Genomic DNA, 18,804 nt, shown 5'->3' with positions numbered 1-18,804 from the left:
TCGCGACTGCCTTGTTATTCCGGGAATACCTAGACTCCCCATATCCCTGTTACTGTTGCACCCCCAAATATTTCGGCCTAAATCCGCCTATGGCTAGAATAGCAGCAAGTGGTACTAGTAATTGCTGCTAGGCCAGCAACTTATTCAAGCAACACAAGCTAGAAATTTTATGCTAGCTAGCATAAAAATTGGGCCAAAACAGTGCATGACATGCTAGCAAGTCTTTTGCTAGCTAGCATAAAAAGTGGGCCAAAACAGTGCATGGCATGCTAGCAAGTCTACTAGAACTAGCAAAAATTCATGCTAGTTTATGCTGTTTTACTTGCTGGGAATAAGCATGTGACGCTATGCTAGCAAAGAAATTCTAGCATGAATTTTGACCTGGGGGGCATCCCCCGCCGGGCGGGAGTGAAGACATGACAGCGAGCCCTAAACCGAGCTTTAGCTGCATTAAAATGTATTCTTTTTACTTTCATTCAGTACTAGTGGTACCCACGCGGCTTTGCCCATAGTAGAAAATTAAAAGGTCTTTTGGTTCGCCTGTATATTTAAATAATGTATGGTGAATTTCTCGCCAATTCGCTTGCCCATGTTACAGTTCCGCATTATGATGATTTCATAATTTACTATTCCACGTTGTGATAATTTGTTCGGAGAAATTTTCTGAAAATTCGAACAGAAAAAGAACAAAATCAAACTTTTGAAAAATCGCTTCGAGGTGCACACCCTCATGCTACAAACTTTGCTAAATTTCATGAAAATCGGCCAAACGGTCTAGGTGCGATGCGAGTCACAGAGATCCAGACAGAGAGACTTTTAGCTTTATTATTAGTAAAGATTTAATTTAAAATACTATAACACATTCCTGTCTTTTTTAATTAAAAGGAAAGATAACATGGTCATAGTCTCTTCGGACGATCCTGCCCCTGCTTTACTACCCTCTGTGCAGCCTTGGTCAGACCCAGATCTTAATACTCGCAGACCCTGCAGTGTGTGTGGGGAGGGGGGGGGGCATACCACTGAAAGTGCCCCTCGGCCTTTAGTGATATAGAAATTTAGTAGGCAGATAGCCGCCATTATGGTTTTTGGCAGAGGGCCTCAAAATTAATAGATTCGGGCCTGGCCCTGGTCATATACTATGTTCTTTCATTGTTCGTTTTACAGTACATGCAGGTGAAATTAGTTTTATAATTTTGTATTGGAATAAAATTTCTTTTTTTTTTTTGAAGCTACACTTATTTTAGGGTAACAAAAAATTAGTTTAAATTTTACTGATGAAAAAACAACTGACTTCCTTAATAACAAAGAAGACATACTGCAATCACACCTGTTTAAACGAAATCAAAGAGACCTATTATGATCAAGATGAACTAAAATAAGTAAAATACAGTAAAAATGTGTTTAGTTGAAGTAAAAAGAACTTATCACTGCACAATGTGTATCATCATTTCAAAACTGGATGTATCTTATCAATGAGATTATTTGTAACTATTCTAGAAATTGGCTCCAACTTTTGAGTTTAAACTTGTACATAACCCAAACTATTAACAAAAACTCTCATTTTGCTTCATAAGTAAACATATTTTTACTTATACTACTTGTGCAAATGTATTCAACGTAGGGGAACTAACATGTTCAAATCAAATAACAGATATTACAATAGGCAGTTTGAATTCAAAATTCTCTAAGTATTATTCAGTTGTTGTTGTGAGAAAATTATTTGAAAATCTTTGACCCTCATCAGATTCATTCTCATCGGATGATTATCAAATCGTAATTTTTCTTTAAACTTCATGCGTTTTATTCAAAACAAATACAATATGCATGATGAACATATAAAGCATTTCTTAAACGGCAACATTTTTTTATCCAGTTTGCTTTTTTTTTCCAACTGTAGAACTGAAAGTTGAAAAAAAAAAAAATAGCACGGAACATATCCATTACGCGAGCGAACATGAATTCAACATCAAAACAAATATTGCATCACGATTTTAACCATCTCAAACCCAGGGAGCTCAAACCTAATTCTCTCATTGGTTGACGTCAGTTAATCGCTCCGATTGCAAATCTCGTCGGAAGTGTCTGCTACTCCTCGATTTTTCTAGCAACCTTTGTAGTAACTTGGCGTGGTTTCAGACGTCCTCGATATTTGGCGATCACGTTCGCGTTGTTTATTCCAGTGAGAAACAACTGCGCCTCGTGCTTTTTCGGCATACTTTCCTATATGGATAGTATTTTAAAGATCTAATTATTGTAATTATAGAGGAATGACTATTGAAGTAGGGGCGAAGTTTTCCTCATTTGAAAGCTTACAAGACAAATTACGGAAAAAGAGAATTTTGTGCATTTTGATGTGCAAGATTCTGCTAAATTGACGAGTGATGTTCATATTCGATACGTTAAAAACATGGAAATGTCGAATTGGTGTATTACAAATTAAAATACACAAATGTTTTTGGCGGACGAGAGTGCCAAAAAAAAAGGAAAGAAAACAAAAATGAAAGGAAATCTATAAGTGAGTATAAGTTTTGTGTGTTGACCAGTACACCGAACTGACATATAAGAAATATAATATAATTTTCTTACAAGTTGCTTCCTCTTTAAAAAAATAATACTACGTTGCATGTATAAGCTGTTTTATAAGGTTATAAATAAATACACTGCTCAAAATGTGTCGCAATTCATTAATGACTCTAAGTTTGCCGATGATTGGTTTTATGAACCGTATTTAGTCACCAAAGAAGATATCTATTGTTTTTGAGACCTCGATTTGTTGTATTTTTAATCAACATTAATGTAGCTTTCTGTTTGATAATACATTTATTGCATTGACTGACATTTTTTATACTAAGAGCTCCTACAGCTCAACAGACAATTAAAATAGCAATAGGTAATTATTTTATACTTAATGCCAAATTGCTTAATGTAATATCTTTTCAATAGTGTTTTACAGCTCTTTTATTGTGTGTTATTCTTGTTGCACTGTAATGTTTGTATTATATTCCTGGCTTCTTTTTTCTTTTTATGGCAATGCATTACTGGGCCAGTTTTTGTGAGGCTACTTTTATCTAAATATGGACAGCATCTTGTCGAGTAGATGTTAATAACAGCTAAATCGTTAGTGATTTTGACCTGGAGTTCATGGCAACTATGACGTTAGGCGACTGCAATGGTTTGACGCGCATGAACGAACGAAAAGTACCCAAGGATAATTTGGTAAGGCAAATTTTAATAATTAAGTTTAATTTATGTTTCACAAAAGAACTAGATAAGTGCCCAAAAAAACAGTATTAAAAACTTCAATTCTTAATGAATCAAAATATTTATTTAAAAATTGATGCACCTAGTTAATCTATTACAAAATAGTTTCGCTCGACCTTGCATGTCGATAATATGATTTGATGCGGGTAAAATGTTACAATGTATTTAATATTTCGCTATTGAGGTGTAAATGATGTTTGAAGCACTTTTGAATCCATTGGGAGACCTGGAATCCTTTTTTCTCAAGTATTAACCTTGAAATGGCTACTGCTGAAGCACTGATCACAACTGGTGTGTTTATCTTATATGTCTGTGAGCACTCCAGGTTAAAATGCATTATGTGCAAAGCATTTCCCCGCTTGATATTTGGTATTCTTGATTTTTTTTTCTATGCACAGAAGACAGAAATTCATATTAATTTATTATAATTGTTCTTCTTTTGGATGCTATTCTATATTGTTCATTTGAGTAAGTAGAAACGTGGTGTAATAGACAACAGAAATATAATAATTTGTTTATGAAAACAGTGAAAACTCATGCATTGTGTACTATTTCATTGTGATGTATTGTAAAATTGTTGCATTTAAGATTTAAATTAAGTTGTTTTTTCCCCCCATAGTTAAAGAAGTATTTTGGGCGTGCAGCTTCAGAAACTGAATTCCTTACTGAATGGTACATGGTAGAGAGATTTGGCTTCATTTACTGTCAGTCATTTCCTCTGCTTGTACTTTTCAGTTTAGCCTGAACCTGAAGAGTAACAACTGAATCAACAGAAGTATGGATCTGTATGATGTTTCAAGGGTTTTCATCTGTAAGAGGTAATCAAGTAGAAAATCATACAACTTTAGTTGTATATAGTATTTTTAGAGTAGATAAAGTAGTAATTTTACTTATTATCTTAGTAATATTTTTAAAAGTTGATAAATGACACAAGCCTACATGAACTTTTTCCCATGTATTCTAACTTGTGATTGTTTATTGATTTGTGTTCAAAAAAAGTTAAGCAGAGTAAGCTATTAAAAACAGCTTGTTAACCTATTAAAACTATTAAATAAATGATTTAATTAGAAATAGATGAGAAATATAATACAGTTGACTCTATCTAACGACTTTCAGGAGACCACAAAAAAATCGTACTTAAATAGAATTCTTCTAAAACTGCATTGGAGTATCTGGGACTATGAAAAGTCATTCAATAGAATGTCGTTAAACAGAACCAACTGAATTTGATATTTGAAAAAGGAGAAAAAACAATGCATTGTGTATTATTCCAGTATGATTATGATGCATGGCAATATTTGTGCATTTAAGTTTTAAGTTGTTTTTCCCCCTCAGTCCAAGAAGTATTTCGCATGTGCAGATGCAAAAACTGAAAATTCCTGACTAAATGGCACATAGTAGAGAGATTTGGCTTCATTTGCTGTCATTTCCTCTGCTTATGCTTTTCAATTTAGTCGGAGCCTGAAGAGTAATAACTGATTCAACAGAAGTATGAATGTGTGTGATATTTCATGAGTTTTAATCTGTAATAAGTTATCAAGGAGGAAATTATTCAACTTTAAAATCATCAAATAACAAGTGTACATGAATTTTTTTCTTATGTTCTAACTTTTTATTATTCATTGATTTGTGTTATGCAGTTGATTCTAATTCTAATATTTTTTTATCTCATAGATTTCATTGGGTCCCTAACTCTTGAAAAGGCTGTGGTTGCTTCCCGTAACTCAAAGGTTACAGCCGGTTTTTTCTGGACTTTGAGTACAGTGATTGAGAGTTAACTGTACTATGTAGTATTTTGTCTACACATCTGAGGAGCAAAAGCTAACTGTGTTAGCTTTTGCTAACTGAGCTGTACTGGGATTTATGTAAGATTCGAATTAAAGAATTATTCAGATCAAAGCAACTGATTGATATGAGATTGAACCAAGATTTGCGCTTACCTGAATTTATTCTCGTTTGAGACATCCTGTACTGGCCTGGAAAGGAAGTATTTGGCACATCGAATGGACTTCGAGAATGATTACACGAATTTAATTTCTTTCGAGTTTAATTGAAGATTTAAGACTATATGATTCGATTTATATGAAGACCAAGCGGTCTCAGCGTGCTTACACAGACATCAGAGAACACATGACTGAAAGTTTATAGTCTCTCTTACGCGCTAGTTGACTTCAGCGCCCTCTATCAATGTTTTGTCCGAAACATCTTCCGGGGGGGCACAGTCACTAATCGGCAGCAGTCGTATACGTCCTACAGCTCTGGTGACCTCTCCTGTGGCGGTTCGGATGCTGACCACTCGGGTGATGTCATCCTTCCCTGGAAATATTTTGGCGATTCGACCTAGGATGAATCCTTGGGGTGAAGCTTTGTCTTCTACCAAGACCATTTGTCCCAGCTGCAGTTGACGTCCTGCTCTGGTCCACCGGGTCCTGGGTTGAAGTGACTGCAGATAATCCTTGGACCACCTTCTCCAGAACTGCTCTTTTAGCTGTAATAACAACCTCCATCTGGAATAAAAACTAAGATGATTATTAGCGGAGTCAGATTCTGGGATTTCCAATAGAGGTGACCCGATCAAAAAATGACCAGGGGTAAGCGCTTGGAAATCGTTAACGTTGGTAGATAGAGACGTCAGTGGGCGTGAATTTAGACATGCCTCTATCTGGCAGAGGAGAGTACTTAGCTCCTCGAAATTTAGAAGCGCTCCTCGAGTGATTTTTACCAGATGACGCTTTGCTAACTTGATGGAAGACTCCCATAGTCCCCCGAAGTTAGGCGCGTACGGTGGAATGAAGTGCCACGTCACGTTTCTCGAAGCACAATAGTCTTGCACAATTGGGTCTTTGACCATTCTTACGAGTTCTTTTAGGTACGACGCCGCACCTACGAAGTTCTTCCCGTTGTCCGAATGCATATGAGTTGGTAGACCCCGACGTGCCACAAACCTTCGAAAAGCTGCTAAAAATGCCTGAGCAGACAAGCTGGAGACTAACTCTAAATGAACGGCTTTGGTGCTGAAGCACACAAAAAGGCATATATATGATTTGAATTCGCTCGCCTTGCGAATATGCTGACATTTTGTTATAATTGGCCCAGCGAAGTCAACTCCAGTGTTTTCGAACGCCCTTGAAGGTGTAATTCTAGATGCGGGTAAATCGCCCATTAGTTGAGTGGGCGGTCTAGCAGAATACCGGAAACATCTTATACACATACGAAGGAATTTTTTAACTGTTGATCTTCCATCTATTATCCAGAATTGTTGACGAATTAAGGATAAAACCATTTCAGTTCCTCCATGCAAACTGACTTCATGAAAGTGCTCAACAACTAATTTTGTGAAGTGATGTTGCTTTGGAAGAATAATAGGGTACTTATGGTCATACGGCAGAGTAGGATGCTTTGACAGGCGACCACCAACTCGAAGAAGTCCCTCGGCATCTAAGAAGACATTTAATCTCAAAAGTCGACTTGAAGTGGGAATAGCCCGTTTTTTTCTCAGGCAGTTAATCTCAGTATTGAAAGTCTCCTGTTGAATTTGTAGAAGAATGCACTTCAAAGACCGATCTAGCTCCGGAACAGTCAATGTCCCTGAAAGTCTTTCCTTGTGCTTCAGATTGTAGAAATAACGTAAAATCCACCCAATAACCCTAATTGTTTTCTTATAAGAAGAATATCTTTTAAGAAGGCTCTGCTCTTCAGATGCGGTGGTTGCCAGGAAAAGATCCTCCTCAATATGTGAATCGTTCCGAACAACATCTGGAATTGTAGACGGACTTGCCCAATTTGAAGCATTTTGGAGCCAGGTTGGTCCCGTAAGCCAAGTCTTATGATCTTTCAATTGGTTAGGAAAGAGTCCCCTGCTTGCACAGTCGGCTGGGTTCTCCCGGGAAGGAATGAAATTCCAGGACTTAACATTTGACATGGATAAAATCTTTGTAACTCGATGACGAACAAATTGGTTTCCGCTTGAGGGTGGATTGGCTATCCAACTTAAAGTGATGGTTGAGTCACACCATAAAAAGGTTTTCTCATTACTGAGTGACAGTGTTTTTTTGATAGTGTTCACCAGTTCTGCGAGCAATAATGCTCCACATAACTCCAGACGGGGTAAAGTCAATGTCTGGACTGGTGCAACTCGCGTTTTTGCTGCCACGAAAGATACGCGCACAGTCTCAGAAATAGCACGGATGTAAACCACTGCTGCGTACGCCTTTGTGGAAGCATCGGAGAAACCATGTAGCTCAATTGTTGTGGCTTTAGCGCATTGCAAATACCTAGGTGCAGAGATATCCTGTAAGACGAAACATTGAGACTGAAAGATTTGCCATTCTTCGAGCAGATAATGAGGTAAAGAATCATCCCAACCTATTTTAGTTTTCCAAATCTCTTGCAACATTATTTTCAGTTTAATGGTGGCAGGTGCGATAAGACCAAGTGGATCGTATGTTTTAGCAATAACGGAGAGTAATTGACGCTTAGAATTTACATGTTCTGTAAGGACTGCCCGAACCCGAAGACTGTCTTTAGTTCCATTCCATTCAAGACCCAAGACTTTCTGATTTACGTCATTTTGAAAGGAATGGGTATCGGTAGAAGCTCTCATGTGATCAGGAAGATTTTCTATTACCTCCGGGTAATTGCATGACCATTTGCGCAGAGGGAAACCCCCACTTTCCATGAATTTTATCATTTCGGGTATTATGGATCTTGCTTCTCCAACAGATGCAGCACCGCACAATAAGTCGTCGACATAAAAATGAGTACGCGATAATTCTGACGCAATTGGAAAATTTTCCTTTTCATCGTCACATAGTTGATGGAGAGTACGTAGAGCTAAGAATGGCGCTGCTGACGTACCGTATGTCACTGTGTTAAGACGAAATATTTTTAGAGGTTCATCTTGATTATTCCTCCACACTATTCTTTGATAATCTTGATCTTCCTCAGCAATACGAATCTGACGATACATTTTGGCGATGTCAGCCACAAAAGCAACGGGATAGGAACGAAATGTTATCAAATTGCAAAATATGTGAGTCTGAAGTTTAGGTCCAGTAAGAAGAATGTCATTTAGAGAATGTTGATTAGAGGTTCTAGCTGAGGCATCGAACACTACGCGTAATTTCGTGGTGGTGCTATTTTCATTAACCACACCATGGTGAGGCAAATAATAGTGAGGGACCTTATGGACATCTTCAGATTTTACGACACTCATATGGTTAAGTTTCTCATACTCCTTCATGAATGTGACATATTGTTCCTTTAACGCGGGATTTCTATCGAGTTTCTTTTCTAGGAGATGAAACCTTTGATGCGCTTGGGTTTTGCTTTCTCCTAGATTCGAATTTACTTTTATGGGGAGCTTTACAATATATCTTCCATTTTCATCTCTTTTAACGGATTTTTTAAACAATGTTTCCGCGAGTTCATCATCTTCAGTTTGAATTTCTTGGATGGGCACAGACTCCACGGTCCAGAATTTTTGTAAAGTCTCATTTAATGACACAGTAAGGTGGGACACAGATTTCCGATCACTGTGGCAATGTCCGACTTTGCCTGCCAGCACATACCCTATTTCTGTTGGCAAGGCATCTGGTGTTCCGTGCTGACCTCGAAGAGGAGGGCCAATGATAAGACGTGTGGCTAGCTCAGCCCCTAGCAAAATGTCAATCTCTGATGTGTCATAGAATGTGGGATCAGCCAACTGAATCCCTTCCAGGTGAGGCCAAGAATGTTTTCTCAAACGGAAATTCGGAAGAGGTGAGGTTATTTGATTTACTACGAAAGCATTAATTTTCAGAAATTTTTTAGAAAAGTGTGCGGAGAATTCAAAGGTAGTCGAATGAAGAGAAGTTTCAGCCATAAGGCCATTAATCCCTATCAACTGATGAGATGTGTTCTGAAAATTTAATTGTAAGCGTTCCGCACATTTTCGAGTGATTAACGAATTTTGCGATGCATTATCAATCAATAATTTACACTGAATTACCTCTCCCGAACTACCCTTCACATTAACTAATGCTGTTGACAAAAGTACACACATTGAGTTTTGCCCCGCATTATTAGACACTGCTGATACCGAATGGACAGGCTCTGGAGCTACAGTATACCTATGCAACAAAGTATGATGGCGCAAAGCGCAACATTTACATGTGTATGAAAGTTTGCACTCCGACTGACTGTGATTATCCCTCAAACAATTTTCGCACAACTTGTGAGTTTGCACGACACCCCACCTATCCTCAAGGGGCATATTATTGAATTTTGGACATTTGAATAACTTATGATTTTGTTTGCACACAACACAGATATTCCTTTCTCTACAATTGTACTATTTACAACAGGCTTACGGAATCGATTTGAATTGCACATTTTATTTTCCCGATTATCCATGGGTTTACGGTTTGAAATGCTACTATCATTTCGACTTTCCCTTTTGTTTTCCAGACTTCGCGCTTCCTTTTCCATAAACGACTTAAAACTCTCTAGACTTGGTATACTGTGATTATCTAAAGTCAATTCCCATCTTTGTCTAACCAACTCATCCAATTTGGAAAGCATGAATCGAATTATCATTAAGTCACTTAGAGCGTTAGACTCCAAACCTAATGTTTTTAGATTTCTGACTGCTTCATTGCATCTATCTAACAACTCCAGTAGACCTTTCGAATTATCAACCTTTGTTATTTTAGACGAAAACAAGTTATTTATTTGAGCTAAGGCTAAAATGCGTTTGTTTTCAAATCTCTGACATAAAATATCCCAACAGTTTTTTAAGTTCTCTCCTTGGAGGGAAAAGCCACGAATTAATTTGGCTGCACTTCCACGAACAGCTGTCTGGAGATATTGTAATTTTTCTAAGTCTGTTAACTGACTGTTGTCAAGAATAGCCGATTTAAATATTTCTCTAAAACTAATCCAATCCTCTGTATCTCCATAAAAATTCATCAAAGTCATTTTCGGGAGTTTAAGAGTTTCTGCTTCCGGATCATTTCTTACCTTCTGATCAGCGGATCCCGAGTTCTGTGATACAAAGATTTCGATTTTAGCTAATGCTTCAAGCACTTGATCTGACGTTTGAATGTATTTATCATAAAACTCCTCATTATCTTCAATTAAAAGGAATGCTGATTCCAAACCCCCTGCTAAATTATCCAATTTTGTTTTTATGCCCGTTAGAAATGCAATGTTTTCATTTTCCGAAATTAAAGTTCCGACTTTATCACAGTATCTAATACATTCTTTCGACAGAAATGTGAATTTAGACACCGCTTCACTCTGATTTTGCTTCTTTGATTTCGGCATATTAATGCTCAGAATCTTACTGTTGCAATATCTAACTTCTCAACACCAAATGAAAGAAAAAATATTCCGCAAGGAAAAGAATTTTAAGTTTCGCCACTCACTACTCATGAATGAAAAAACCATAAACAACGCTAAGAATCCTAGTCAGACTGTGAAACATAACACATGGCGCCAGGGGCCATGAGGGGGGAAAACCAGATGAATGCGCAACGCACAACGAAATCAAAACGAAATGAATTAGATTTTTGCAATTTTTTGATTTATTTCTACTTTTTAATTAGCTTAATTACCCTCGAAAGCTCTCCGGCTCGACGGACCACAATCTGTACTGGGATTTATGTAAGATTCGAATTAAAGAATTATTCAGATCAAAGCAACTGATTGATATGAGATTGAACCAAGATTTGCGCTTACCTGAATTTATTCTCGTTTGAGACATCCTGTACTGGCCTGGAAAGGAAGTATTTGGCACATCGAATGGACTTCGAGAATGATTACACGAATTTAATTTCTTTCGAGTTTAATTGAAGATTTAAGACTACATGATTCGATTTATATGAAGACCAAGCGGTCTCAGCGTGCTTACACAGACATCAGAGAACACATGACTGAAAGTTTATAGTCTCTCTTACGCGCTAGTTGACTTCAGCGCCCTCTATCAATGTTTTGTCCGAAACAGAGCTGTTAGCGAAAGATAACAGCTCAGGCTCATTGATCTCTTGAATTTACAGTGATTGGCATAGCTAACCTAAATTAATTTTTACTGTGTATTTGTTAAGTAACTTTTATACCTTCTGACACCTCTTTACACACCCCTGATGAAAAAGTGCTACACAATTTTACTCCATATAGAGATGTTTGGAGTTTCTTTAGATCACCTGTTTCTTTCATCTCTTAATATCTCTTACCCCATCTTTGTTAATAGCACCCATAATTTTTGTAAAATAGTTTAAATAAAATTCAGGAAGTAAATTTTTAAGCTCAATGGAAGACTAAGTAGGAGCATATTCTTGAAGATTTAAAGCTTGGATCCTCCTTTTTCTAGATCTTTGCCTAGAAGCTTGTTAAGACATCTTTAAAGACATCCTACGTAGAACATTGAAGGAACAGTGTGAAGCAGAATAATGGTAGAACTAACGAGACATTGGGGCAAAATATTGAAATTATTCTGTGTAATTTGTCTGTTTGTCATCAAAAAAGGGTGGAAGTATCTGAAGACATAACATGCCTCATAACAATTCATTAAAGAGGAATTGGTTAATTTTTAAAAGGTTTTTACCATATTGTTTGGAGGCTTGCTCCATTTCCCTTGATCAAATCCAATTTGTTAAACAGATATATTTCTGTTTCATTCATGAAGAAATAAAGATTTGATCATTTGAATTGGTACCTACTATGCGTATATTTTTGGAAGCTATAAATAAAGTTCTTGTATCAAATCTCTGTGTCTGTATATTTAATGTTTTCTACCAGATTGTTATAAATTTTCTGCAACCTCTCAAATTAGCTACGATATTTTTTAACAGCTACATCTAGCCATTTCATTTAAATCTTAGAAGTGTGGTGGAAAAAAAACATTTTAATCATTTGAAGTTTGGTTGCTAATATTGCAAATAAGTGTTGGTTCAGTTACGTTAGGACAAATGATGAGTAAAAGAAATTGTCTGAGACATGCACTGCTCATGGATCCTTCAAGTGTGCATATTAGAGAGGATATGCCTTTCTTTTTCAAATTAATACATGATTTATAATTATTTATCTGTTTTTAGCTGATAGCCCTCACACATTTTCACTTGTTTTAGTTTTAGCCATGATTTCTTAGATTTCAAAATTTTGTTTCTTTCCTCTCTTTTTCAAGATTCTGTCATTTTTTTTTTTTTTCAAGCATTTGCAGCGTAGCACATTCTAGTCAAGAGACCCCACATTAATACAAAGACCACACACAAACTTTGATTTCACAATTTTACTTCAAAACATATAAATTGTTGTAACTTGAAAAAAAAAAGCCCTGGCATTCATTTGAATTTTGACGTCTTGATTTCAAATTATGTTTTTCGAAATCATAAATTGCGATAGGACCCTACTCGTTGAGTTTCTTGTTTCTATGTATAGAATGGAAGCAGAGGACAAATTCACACTTATCATATCATGACCAGTGATTTTCTAGGTTAGGTAAAAGGAGGCATATTCTTAAAAAAAACTAGTAATTAGGATGGGGTAATAAAGATAAGATATGACCAAATTGCACTCGTGCACTTTTCATAAAGATTAAACTTACAACGTATAATGCTATACTTTTATCCTTACCAGAATTAAGTATTTTTAGATGTTTTTCCTGAAAATATTTGATTTTATACAAAAAAAAAACCCTTTATGCAAAAACTATTTGAGAAAAGCCTTGAATGCAGACGATTTGTAACCATGACGACGAAAATAAGTCTCGCTTAATAAATATTTAAAACATAAAATTTTTATTCGTTTATAAATATTTTGTTAATTCCCTCATTATTTGGGGTTTGAGTATACATATTTAATGTTTGTTTCCTCCGATTATGGGAAGAAAAAAGGAAAATAAATTTTTTGATTAATTTTGTATTTAATGACTCAAGAATCTCAACGGAATATCAATTTTCCTTGATGTGGAGTTGAGATACGTCCATTAATTAGCATATCTATCACTTAAATTTATTTTACCGATTAATTCTGAAAAGATTATTCTTGGCGCTCCCCCCCCCCTCCTACCCTAACCTAAACTCCAAATTCGACCTACAGAATCTGCTTTTCCCACTTCTGTAATGCGCTAATGCAGTTGTTCCTAACTATGACATGAACGGAAAAATCGCACTTTTTTTTTCTTTCTAGGAATAAATGGTTTTGAGGTTTTTTTTTTTTTTTTGGACCAACGTTTCAGGAGAGGTTTTGTCACCAACCCTAATCTATGCTAGATTGGCTGGGAGTTGCGCCCCCCCCCCCCCAAAGGATGAATTAATTTCACTATTTTAGTTATTACTTTTTAATTGACTTTTCTTTTGCATTTTTTACGTAGTTAATTAAAAAGAACACAAAACACACACAGCATATTTGCTTGCTAAGGAAGTATTACTGGAGTCAGAGGCTCAGAGTTGCAGAATACATTTAACTCACTAGTTTCGAATTCAAGGGACCGCATTATCGTCCACTAATTCTTCTTTGATGGAATCAATAATTATTTTGATTTTTTTTTTTTTAATTTTATTTATTTATTTTTTTAAATTTGTAGGCGCACCTAAAAGAGTCATTTTGATCCAGGAACCTATTTGCGATTCTTTTTCAGCTTATAAAAAATGCAAAATGAAAGAAATCATATGGTAGTTTCTTGGAAAAACCATGATTTTTAATGGAAACGGCATGTAGTATCAATATGTTATCTCAACTGTATCATGGTTTCAAGAACAAATCAGCAATTGTTTTGAAATTCACACAAAAATAGTTTCTGAATTCTTCAGTAAAACTTATATGTTATGATTTTCTTTATAATTTAATTTAAAAAACTTCAAGTGAGGTATGGGTTTATTTAATAACTTTGCCCTTTTGTTATAACCTTAACGGCAATGTTCCTGAGTAAAACTGCTCATTGTCTAGCATCTCGGTGACATTATATTGGGTTTAGTATTTAAATGGCTTGAAACATTAAAGATGTTTTCGGTTCATGTATTTCACATGTTTTCGGTCTACATTAAAAGTATAATAGTGCATAATATTCATGTACTTCGAAGTAGATTCCTCGATCTAAAGGAGAAATAAAAAACATGCACTTTTAAAAATAAAGTCATTAAAGCTTTGTTATGAAACATCAAAGGTGACGTGGGGGGGGGGGGCTATTCAATTTTCCGTACCCCCTCCAAATGATTTTTCTGTATCCGCCCCTGCTGGCTGGTCGTCGTATTCGTATTAGTTAATCAGCACAAAGTACTTTTTTTTTATCAGGGACAATTGCCACAATAGGCCATATGGTCGTGGGGAGGGAGGTTCAGGCTCGTTATTTGGACAGTTTGGTCTTAAAAAAAGGTAGTCTCCGATTGAAAAAACTATAAGATCTTGAAGGAAAACTCAAGCTCTGGCGGCCCTGTATAGGTAGGCCCAATTTTTTTCTTGAAGGGGCTCTGTTTTTTATTTTACTTTAAACTGAGCAGGACCGGATCTATAAATTTTGTGCCCCAAAATCTGTAGGCCCCCCCCCCTAGTAGTATGTTTGTGACGTAATTAAGTTTTTGTGTAGTTTTTTATTTATTTATTTTTTTAATTTTTTTCCCCAATTTCTTGGGACATTGGGCCCCCCCGCAACGCGGGGTCTGCAGGTACGCAGATCCAGCCCTGGAACCGGGGACACTCATGCTCCCCTCTCCCATTGTGCATATATACAGTAGGGGATTCATAACTATATCGTCCAAAAATAAGCTGTGCTGACTGTGTGTAGATCAGAAAGACGGTTACAAAGCAAGATTCATGCTTATTAGGAACATATGACGTTAACGTAATGCTGATGCGCGATATGCATACAAAGTCGGAGTCGGATTTCTCTCCTGAAAGAATACTAAAAATGATGCTGAACAAAAAAAGTCAACAGTTTAGGAATAGTGTTGACCTTGCCAATATTCATTAAGATAAAATATAGTAGTTGACATTAGTCCAAAAAAATTTTTATGACGGGGGGGGGGGGGCGTCGACACCTCCTAATCCCCAAAAGTGACAATCTTGGAATGAAGAAACAGTTTAATAGTATCAAGAGTGCCTAATCTTTCTCATGAGCGATGTCCTAACTCCATTTAACCCCCCAGAGTATATTGATATATCATTGTGACCCCCGGAAAATGGGCGCTCACCCAGACAACCACAAATATCTGTTAGTGCCGCCATTCACGAGCGAGCCGAATAGAGCCGAGCCATTCGGAGTCGCTCCATTTGGAATGGGATAAAATTGTAACCGCATTCACGACCGCATCCACACCGCACCGCGCCAATGTTTGTTTTGAAATAGAAAATCGCTGTTCCTGCATTTATTTGAAATTATTTGGATGTCCTTGGTCAAATAACGTCAATTTAATGATAGCTAGTCCTCAAATAGCTTTGTATACGTTTATCTCCTGGCTTCATCAGCCAGATTTCTTCATTTATTTGTGTGAACGTGTCTTGATTTTTTACTAAGATGAGGTGAAGCATTTGCATTCACATGTAATTTAAGATTTTTCGTTGCAAACATAGATCAGATTACCTATTTACTAAAATTTGCTAATCGTTCGCCACAACGATTGACGTTTCTCCAAATGTGCTATGCAAAACTACCTTGTTTAACAGACATTTGAAGGTAAAAAAACTTACATTGCCTATTTTAAGATAATTTATTTCTTAATTTTATAGCAACCAACAAGGAGAGAGCCATTAACTGAGAAGCATTTTCTAAGTCCTTATCGTGTGCTCTAACTTCATAAAATAAAGTCGTCTCTTTCTTTTATGATCTATTTGAAAAACCTGACACATGTGTACATATATATTTACAATTACAATTACTCAAAAAAAAAGTAAACAGCTTGTCACATTTGCTTTAATGCTGTAAAATATGAGTTTGTTAATATTGAGTTACTCCCCTAAATTAAAATTTCTTATTTCAATAAGTAATTATTTTACCTTCCCGTCCGCAGCAGTATTATATTTTTAATGACAATTTTGTTCACTATGCATGCAACTTAAAAGGACGCATAGCATGTTTATGGTAAGTGACATAAAGGGAATTCGTCCCAATGGTCATACGATGGTGATTGCCTGTTAATTTAAATTTGGCTTTCGCTTTTGTTGGCTTTTAGGATGTATCCCTCAGTAGTGGAAGTAAAAAAAAGAAAGGTTTGTATAATTTTTGTATTGCAATAATGACTTCGCTTTTATCATGCACTTTCATCAGTGGCGCACACAGGAATTTTGCAAGGGGGAGGGTCCAAGGTCGAAAGCGCAATTCCTATCTCATACCCCAATATGCCGTCAAACATATTGACTTGATTTTATCAGTGCCCGAAAATGGAAAACAGTAAAAAATAAACTTGAATAAGTAATTAGCATTATTGAATGAAATACACAAAATAACCAGAGAGCAAAATAATTTACACTTTTACATTTCTCATAATTAAAAAATAGATTCAAGTTCGTAGAATCTCTTTTCAATCTGTAATGTCAAAATTAAAAACAGAGTTATTACAGTATATTCATTTATAATCACTGTTGCGCTTCTAAAAGGCAAATCATTATTGGAAAAGTGCACAATATTTTTAAAAATGTTTTAACACGAGGATTTTATTTTTTCACTCATTGGAACTGAAACAATTGTTACCTTTGTTTGAAATTATTTCACATGCGGGGAATTTAATCGGGAAAAAAAAGCTAGCTATGGGAGGGGACCCCTTGGACCCCACCCATACACCCTACCCCCTAGACCCCCTTTTGTGCGCCACTGACTTTCATACTACTTTTATATTTACTGTTTTGAAATGTTGAAGTTATGCAATTTCAATTTCTAGGAAAACAGTTTTTCTTCGTTTAATGATTTCTGCACAAAAAATTATCTTATAATTTTATGTTTCCTTTAGTTTGTGGTAGGGGCTATGATCACTTGTGATTGAAAATAGGATATTTATGAAAACTATTTTTATGCAATGCAATTTTTAGTTTTAATTTAAAAAGAAAAATTAAATTTGGTGTATGTATTTTATTATTTTTCTCTATGATATTGTTTCATTTATTACGGTCAGGAAAGGGTGAGGAATTGTCATAAAATCCTGCTTCCCATCTTATGTACGTAATAAATATTTAAGACTTCCTTTAAAAACTTCACATATGTTTTGAAACATTACATTAAGAGAACACATTGCATTAAGTTTTCGGAAGAAAAAAAATATTTTATTCACTTTCTTTTTCATATGTAGTTATGACCGCTTTACCCCATGTGGTGAGGTAAAAGGAGTGGTACATGGGGCAAGGTGGTCATAATTAAACAACAGATATACGACTATTTTTAAAAGAACCATAAAAGTTAAAACGCTCGACACAGCTAGTTCTTTGAAAGAAATCGGCTTGATTTAATTAAATTATATACATTTTAATGCCCTGTAGTTATGAGTTGGCTCATTAAAGATTTATAGATGGCTGATGCACCAAAAAAGATGCAGGAAGAGATGATTACGGTAAACTCTTCTATCATCAACTTTTAATGAAAATTTGACTATGTTGGATTTTAACGTGATTATTAATTAAATAACCTTCTCAAATACATTTGGGACATAATCTCAAAAATCGAGGAGGATGGCCACAGTAGAGACTTCCTCCTTCCATTTCAATTTGTATAAAATTACATGAGAAAAATGTAAAACATATTTAAGTCTGTTTTTTTCTGTAAACACAATAGTCGATCTGTACTTTTATTTTACGATTAGTTAATAATTGTGAACTTAGAAAAGTGGAAGCCAATGCCTCTTTACTTTTGAAAGTGTGGAAGCATTCGCTAGATAGAAAAACAGTAAGTAGTAACTGATTATCTTGATTATTTGTAGTTAGGTAATTAATGTGAAATAGTTTTTGCTCTCATGCATCACTAAAATCTCCCGCATGGTGCTTAAAAATATTGATTTCTGTAAGTTTCAGTTGTTTTTTTTCGTTTTAAATGTGTCATTTTTTTATTATTCATTTGCAAATGTTGATTCAAAAGTTTGTTAGCTAATATATTTTTCAGCTTGATATTTTCTTTAGACTTATGTTTGATTTTTTAAAAAAAGGAAGAAATAATCGATGGTTTTGAAGAAAAATTATAAATTTTTTGCTTTGTACGAGATGCCTCGGAGATTAATGATTTTATGGTACATGTGGGGGCAAAAGGGGAACTTTTTATCCTCTTGGAATTACGAATTTTCAAAAAAAAAAAAAAAAGGATTCCGATTTGCCTGGTATAAAGGTTTACCCTAGGTTAGTTTATTACACAAGGCATACCGATTCATACTTTTGGATACAAGTTGGCACTGGTTGCCTTTGTTCACAGTACATGAAACTTTTTTAAAAAATGAAGCTTTCTACGCAGGCAATGTCATTAAAATTCTACAAATTCGCTACAATTTGAGCGAAAATGAGAGTGTTTTCTGATTTTAAAATGTTGTATAAGTAAATAACACCATTGCTGTTGCTAAAGAATTGTCTGCTGTAGAATTTGGAAATTGAAATTTA

At 35.6% G+C, this 18,804-nt stretch overlaps 1 protein-coding gene across 1 annotated transcript; it reads right to left on the bottom strand.

Annotated features, from left to right (window-relative positions):
• Positions 1–5,634: 5,634 nt before the first annotated feature.
• On the bottom strand, positions 5,635–8,476 carry LOC129233989 (uncharacterized). Its single transcript, XM_054867901.1, has 2 exons — positions 7,748–8,476; positions 5,635–5,742 (listed from the first exon to the last, which is right to left on the bottom strand). Exons 1-2 carry the CDS (start codon positions 8,474–8,476, stop codon positions 5,635–5,637), a joined length of 837 nt encoding a protein of 278 aa, XP_054723876.1.
• Between the last annotated feature and the right edge of the window lie 10,328 nt (positions 8,477–18,804).

Source organism: Uloborus diversus, unplaced genomic scaffold, assembly GCF_026930045.1.
Source record: "Uloborus diversus isolate 005 unplaced genomic scaffold, Udiv.v.3.1 scaffold_882, whole genome shotgun sequence".
NCBI classification, from domain to species: Eukaryota; Metazoa; Arthropoda; class Arachnida; order Araneae; family Uloboridae; genus Uloborus; species Uloborus diversus.
Note: the sequence above shows the minus strand (reverse complement) of the source record. Positions and strands in the feature narration are given on the sequence as shown.